Source organism: Meleagris gallopavo, chromosome 1 (assembly GCF_000146605.3).
Source record: "Meleagris gallopavo isolate NT-WF06-2002-E0010 breed Aviagen turkey brand Nicholas breeding stock chromosome 1, Turkey_5.1, whole genome shotgun sequence".
In the NCBI taxonomy this organism is placed as follows: Eukaryota; Metazoa; Chordata; class Aves; order Galliformes; family Phasianidae; genus Meleagris; species Meleagris gallopavo.
Genome location: NC_015011.2, coordinates 32,781,114 through 32,788,613, shown reverse-complemented (window position 1 = coordinate 32,788,613; position 7,500 = coordinate 32,781,114). Strand labels below are relative to the sequence as shown.

General features: G+C 42.4%; 1 protein-coding gene across 1 annotated transcript in view; it reads left to right on the top strand.

Moving 5' to 3' along the window:
• Positions 1 to 2,875, top strand: part of AVPR1A (arginine vasopressin receptor 1A) — a gene marked incomplete at its 5' end in the record, with an annotated part of 3,742 nt that extends 867 nt beyond the window's left edge. The window contains 2 exons of the mRNA XM_019611241.2: positions 1 to 176; positions 1,468 to 2,875. The exon at positions 1 to 176 is cut by the window's left edge and continues 426 nt beyond it. Of these exons, the coding sequence (XP_019466786.1) occupies positions 1 to 176; positions 1,468 to 1,751 (460 nt within the window). The remainder of the gene's footprint in view (positions 177 to 1,467) is intronic.
• Between the last annotated feature and the right edge of the window lie 4,625 nt (positions 2,876 to 7,500).

Below are 7,500 nucleotides of genomic sequence, written 5' to 3'. Positions count from 1 at the left end.
CCCTCGACGGGGGCTGCTCCTCGCCCCCTGCGTCAGCGGCGTCAAAACCATCTCCCGCGCCAAGATCCGCACCGTCAAGATGACCTTCGTCATCGTCTCGGCCTACGTCGTCTGCTGGGCGCCCTTCTTCACCATCCAGATGTGGTCCGTCTGGGACCAGCGCTTCCCCTGGGTCGGTAGGTGCCGGCCGGGGCTCGCGGCGCGGCCGCCGTCGGGGTTCGGGAAGGATCGCGGCCTCTCCTCCGAAGCACGTCGGTGCCGGGGCGCCGGTCTGCAAGGGCGTTCGGGGCCCGAGGGGCTTCCAGAGGGCGCTGCACAGCCGGGTGGAGGCTGCAGGACGGTGTGCTGTCGGTGTTGCGATATACGCCCGCTCCCCGGCAGCTGCCTCTCGTACGCGTTCTCTGCTGTCTAATAATGTGGCTGAGCACGTCCTGAGCCTTTCCTCAGGTGCTCAGCGCTGAGCATCTCTGCCAATCACCCCTCAGTGCCCTAGAAATGTGGAATTCCGAAGCTTGGAGCTGCACGTCCCTCTGTTAATTTCAGAGCTTAAAACAGTTAGATGGGGGGTTACAGGCAGCATAGGAGCACACAGCCTGTTTCCTCACGGTGAGAAAGATGCAAATCAAAATGTTGGAAGCCATAATTTCGCTTTATTTAGTATCCCCAAATTGTCACTTGCTGTAGCAAGGACGTTGATTGCCACTAAGGTGGGACTGAAGTCATGCCAGGGATGCAGGGTCATGCAGTGAAATAGAGACTTGTATTGTTTTTGTTGGTTTGTTTGTCTTTTTAACTTTCAAAGTCACAAGAATAAGTCTTTAGAAAGGGAAGAACTGATTAGACCATGTATATGCAGTGCTTGGTAGTTTAACTGATGAGTAGATGCAGAAGGCCATAACTGGTGACACAGTTCTCACTTCCATTTGTTCCTTCAGTAAAATATGTTCAACCTCTGAAATGGGAATTTAATTTGGAAGCTGCCAGTTACAGAGCACTTAAGTATTTCCAGCATGCAAAAGTGCATAGGAAAATCTGGTATAATTGAAAGCAGGGGGAAATCAGTGGGGATAGTGCCATTGATGCCCAGGGTAGCCAATTTTTAAAGCAAAAATCAGAGTAAAAACTGTTCAGTATTAAGCATAGACTTATCGACACGTGACTAATCATCAGTGGAAATGGACTGAAGCATTATCCTGTGCCTGCGGGCTGTACTGGCTTGCCTTGTACTTCTATCAGGTTCCTGCAGCCTGTTCAGACAGATTCCTATAGACTTCAGCAGGGGCTGCACGTAAGTAAGAACTTTCCCTTATTACGCCCTCATTATTATTTTCAAATGCTGCTGCTCAGGTCAGTACCTTGTAGGAGTGGGATTATTCAGCAAATTAAAAAAATTTAAGAGTTAAGAAACCAATTGACTGAAGGCTGAGAATGTTCCAGTGATGGCCAAACCTCTTTCTTTCCCAACAGACTCTGAAAACACTGCAACCACCGTCACCGCCCTCCTGGCCAGCCTGAATAGCTGCTGCAACCCCTGGATCTACATGTTCTTCAGCGGGCACCTCCTACAGGACTGTGTGCAGAGCTTCCCTTGCTGCCAAAAGATAAAGCAGACGATGAGCAAGGAGGATTCAAACAGCAACAGCAGGCGACAAACTTCTTTCACCAACAACCGGAGCCCCACACACAGCCTGAACACCTGGAGGGAGTCTCCCCACTCCAAGTCCACCAATTTCATTCCCGTACCCACCTGAGGCCTGGGCAGGTGGGCCTGAGCACGTGGGGATGGGCACGGGCACCAGCCATGGCAGCAAGGAGGGACTAGGATGGCCACGGACTGACACGTGTTGCCTTGCTTGGTGAGCTATTCTGCAGCCTGTAGGTTGTTGTGTGAAAGGTATTTAGCGCTTGGGCAACTGATCAGGAAGGCATGACAATAATAAAGCTATTATTTTTCTAAATAGAATTTAATCTTTATTTTATTTTTTTGTTTCTGAAGTAACACATATGCTACTTGCTCATTCCAAGCAGTACAAATGGCAGAGTTGGCCTACATGGGGTAACCTTGCTCTCTAGCATTTAACGCCTAAAACTTCTCACATGCAGAAAAAGGATGCAAAAGCAGGATCACAATTTGGTTTGAAATACCAACAGGAAGGAGTTGGAAGAAAGTCCTCACTGACCAGACTAGGACAATTTAATGACAAAATGTAACAGCCCTTGAAAAGGCAAATCCTCACTACTGTCCATGTATGTATGTGGACTGAGGTGTTTGAATTTTAGGGTGACATCTCTTCATCTTGATGGAGGTTACATGGCATTTTTGTTTGATTTCTTGCACCCGTCTTTAATTTTTGTAACTAATTTAAAGAAATACTGTGATATATCAATATCATAGAATTATAGAATTGAGGTTGGAAAAGACCTTTAAGTCCAACTGTCAATGCATGACCACCATGATACCACAGTGAATTCAGTTCCCAACACTTTCCCTCAAAAATGGACACTGAGAATGTTGTAGACAAAAGGATGCAATCCCCATTGCTTGGCACTATCATCTCTCAAAATTAAATTGAGATCCAGAGCACCACGTAGCAGCCAAGCTCATGTAAGGCAGGCAATGGCATCTGGGTCTGAGGGGTAGGGAGTTGGTACGGTAAGTTCTGATTAGCTCAGCATTATTGCAAACAGACACACGAAGAGAACTTATCACAGCTTCCAGAACCACTTCCACTGTGGGAAATGGTTGTATCTCTTCTTTTTGTCTTCACAAAGACAGCTAGTACTAAGCTACATCTGGTTTCTAAGTAAATAGCCCCATCAATCTGGGGGAATGTTATATTTGGTAATGATGGCAGAATCAGTACGTTCTAAGACACAGTTTTGGGAATTAAGCTTGCTGGGAATATATATATATAATTGTCAGTTATTTATTTGTGGCAGATGATGGCAATGTGGGCTGTGAAAATGGCAGTAAACTATGATAAAGTCACCACACTACGTTACCTAATTGTCAAGCACTCAAGGTGAGCTTGCTTCCACTACCGTGCATGCCAAGCCAAAAATAGTTCCTGCTACTTTTAAATAATCCTGTTCTGTGTTTGTGTGGAGACCGTGCTGTTCCTGGTTTGAAGATCCCTGAGTAGTTTTTGCTGTTATCAAAATCCTGAAGACCTCTTTTATGTGTCTTTGTATTAACAGTAGTGAAACCGAAAAGAGACCCAGTGCTGTTCAGCCAGCGTCTGTGTGATGCTCTGTTCCTCTCATCTGTTATGCTCTGTTCTCTCCATCTGCTCCACTTTCCTCAGCTGTGTGGATCCCGACATCCAGTTGTTCTCCTGGCACCACATGGGACTCCTGATGTGGTTCCATCTGGCTGTACAAATGGGTGTGCTTCTATTGGCAGGGAGAAACTTGAAACACTTCTTTTTCCCCACCAAACCCAGACAACCAAGATTGTTTTCCTAATATCTTGAGGAGAAAAAAAATGGGGCTGCAATGGTAGTTTTCACAGAAGATGATGCTGGCCCCATGCCTCTCTCAGTAGCCGAAATTAGTAGAAGTGGATGACAGATAAGACCATATTCAACCCATCATCCACTCCACAAGCTCCCAGCTGTATCGCTGGGCAGTGAAAAAGGAAGAATATTCCTCAAAAGCAAGAAATTAAATTACAGAAAAGTGAGGTTTTGTTTCACCAAAGAAAATTGTAGCACTTTTCTCCATATTTTTCTTGGTATTTTCTGCACTCCAGGGGAGCAATCTGTTCTGGTTTGTTCTTGGTGGTGCCTAAAACACTAGAACCCAAAGGACAACATGATGGACTGGATCATATTTGGTGGGCTGCCTTTTTGGTCACTATTAGGACACAGATATGACTGCAACTCTCACCGGTTTTGAGTGAAGGTATATGACGAAGTTACATTTTAGTCCAAAAAATGCATGAAATGGAGCCCTGTGTGTATTTGTGCACATCATATATATAGTGCCTATACTTCACGAGTGGGTAATTCACAATTACTGGAATTACAGATGTCTCAAGTTAAGTATAATACTCTTTGCCTGGTTTTATATTTGTATTACATATGGTCTGTACAAAATTTTCATGTTTGCTGATTTGAGATGTTTTTGTATTACACATTTTATTCAAGCAGAGAAGACTGAGAAAACAAGCATACAATAATATTGATTGTAAAACTAGGCTGGGTAATGACTAGTAGATCAAGAGTAAACTGACTCAAAATTATAATTTTCAGCTTCTTCCAAGTAAGTTACAAAGCCTAGGCTTATACTTGGGGCATGTCAATGTAAGTGTACTCTGTGAATGTTCTACAGTTTCTGTAATTAAATCAATAAAACAAATTTGGAGTATTTGAATTCCAGGCATTTTTGTAAATACCAACTTTTGTTGGTTTGTTCTTTCATTTGTTCATTTGTTTTTACATAATTGTAATCTTGGAAAGTACAATCCGTATTTTTTTAACTGTTCATCAGTACAGATGCTTTTTGTTTTTCCTTAACAGCTGCTTTGGGTTCTCATGAGGGCACACTGATGAGAACAGAAGGATACAAGAAGCTGTGAAACCATGACACTTTTAAAATATGGCAACATGCTCTAATAAACTCACATATGTTTGATGACAAGTATTTTGTTTCTTTCACTTGACTAGATTTGCACAACCTGAAACATATTTGGTGATACTCCATATATTTTACAAAATGTAACATTTAGTCATCAATTTTGATGTGTTATTTCCATGATTTTAAGGAGGACAAATCTAAAATGCTTTTTCTGTCACACATCCAGCAGGAAGGACACATCCAAAGAAGGAACGTGCAGTCCATTAGTATTGTTAATGCATGTAATATCATGCACTCATGCTCTGGAGGTGTTATTTGGATATTTTTGTTTTAATTTCAGTGAACAAAACATTAAGGTCTTATGAAAACCATTATTGAACAGGTGAGCTTACACTCTGGTGTTCCTGGAGATGCTGAATTTCAGCAGTTGGATGTCAAAAGTGGAGAATGTGTGATGATAGAAAAGACAGAAAAGATGTTATTCTTCTAAATAAGAAAGGTAAGTGCCCAAAAAACCTTTTTTAAAATTCATTTCTTTTAAAAACTGTAGCCAAATGCAAAAGTTTTTGTTGTTGGTAGTTTTTTGCATTACCACATAAAGACCAAAGTCTACAAAAAAACACAAGTTCATGTGGGTCCAGCCTTGCAAAGGTTTTGTCTTCAGCAAACCTCATGGCCAGTTCCTCATTGTTCCCATTGGAAGACCTCACTGAAGTGTACATGTGCTCTTTTCCAGCTAATGTCTGAGGAAACCAGGGTACAAGGAGGACAGGAGCTGCACACTGGCAGTCATCCCAGGGCAGGTACTGGTGACACAGCCATGGGAAGTGAATCTAGACCTTAAAGTTGAGCTATTGCTGGAATATGGAGTTACTGCATAGATAAACTCCTACAGAGTTGTCCCAGCCTAAGTCCTCCACTACAGAAAGGACTAATTAAATTTATTGTCCTCTTCTGAAGAGTGCTGGCGTGAGCTTCAGCCATACAGTCTCTGCTGTGCAAGATGTTAAAAGTCCAGGGGGCAGAAAGGAGCTAGCATGCTGTAGCACTTGTTTGGAACTTTAGTTGTTACTGCACGGTCTCTTGGGTTTTTCTTTAGGAGTGTACTCACTATTCAAGCAGAGGAATTACAGGGCATAAATGAACGGGTTTCAAGATCCAGGAATGGATTGCACTGCTCCACGGGGAACAGTCCAGGCTGGCTCAGGTAACCGACACTCACACAAGAGGATGTTCAGCTAGTCTTGAAAAAGGCAAGAAATTACCAAAAGTAATGTAAATCATGCAGAATGGTATGTGCAGGTATGTAGGAAGCCAGGAAACAGCAACAATGTCTGGTCTCCACCAAGCATTGTCAGAGCCAGCCAGCATGGGTCTGCCTCTCCCAGGACTGATCCTGCAAAAAGCCACTGGAATGGTACTGCACTGATGCATTAACACTGTACTGCTGCTTTGCTTTGTTATGTCTTAGTATAAACTTGGTTGAAGTGACAATTTACATGCTGATTAGCTTTAGGTTTTCATACAGACATTTTTAGCTGAATTCCTGACACAGTCCACTGGGTTTCTCCACTTCTGAAGGCTGTGAGGAACCACCTGAAGCACAAAACTTGCGAGCAAGAGTCCTTTTTTTCCTTTTCCTTTTCCTTTTCCTTTTCCTCCCCTCCCCTTCCCCTTCCCTTGCTTTCCCTTGCCTTTCCCTTGCCTTTCCTTTCTTCTCTTTTCTTTGTGAAGGTAAGGAAGAACTTTCTCAGTGCTATGCAAGCAAAGGAGCTTTCAAGTTCCAAGCTATCAGGAAAATTTGTCAGGATCAGTGGAAGGTCATCTACAAAAGTTCTTGCCTCTTCATAGGTATAGGATTTTCTTTTTACTGACAAACTAAATGCAAGAATGCCTTCCCTTTCATTTCATGACAAATCAAGTGATTCCCAGGACCAGTTTTTAACAGTTGTGTTTCATTTTGGGCTTCTATAAAGTACTAACACTATTAACAATTGCATAAGCAGGAATTAGGATTTAATGCTTTCTGATATCAGAAATAAGGACTACCATTTCATGTTTGTTCATTGTTGAATTGGTTGTGTTCCAGTAGGATTAAGTGTTATTGACATCACACTCTTCCTTGCATGGCAGTATTTTATACATTTAGGACTCTAACATCTTATGTTCCAGGACAAATATGGTAGGTCCATGAATCTTAACCAGATTAATGAGCTTTACTTCTGCTGGGGATCAAGCAGTGCTGCCCAGCCAAAACTGAAGAAAGAGGACTCACACATTAAATCAAATTCCATTTTGGCTTCTTAATGACCTACTAGACTGCGTTTCTTCTGTGTTGCCCCATTTGACGTAAGCATCATTTCAAAACCAAGATTTTTTCTATTTATTTGCCCACTGCTGTATAATAGCTGAGATTTATACTGCTGTAGGCACAACTTATGCTCTTAGTTATAGATTTTTATTATTATTTATTATATGCACAGTGCTACACAAATACATTGCGCTGTGACCTTTGAACCAAGGAATTTTCAGTCTAAGTTTAAGAAGACAAAACCTAACAAATAAACAAACAAAAAAAATCCAAACAGCTATAGAACAAGCATGGAGCATAAGTAACCTGAACAAGGTTGTCACATGGACAATTTTACCAATGAAGTCACCCTGCCCTTGCTGGTCCACTTTGTGTCAGCCTCTCTCCCTCCTCTCCATGAGAGCTGGCAGGAAGAGAGAAACTGATGATTGTTTACCACTGTCTATTCCCCTTACAAAGGTGCAAGCACTGGCAGGACACTAGGTTGTACCTCCACATGGTTGTGGCATCTTACCCAGTATTGATCAAACTAATTTACCAGTGCCTAAGTTATCCATCTATGGTTGAAGGTAATGGATAAGAAGTACTGCAGACAAACTCAATATCCTTTT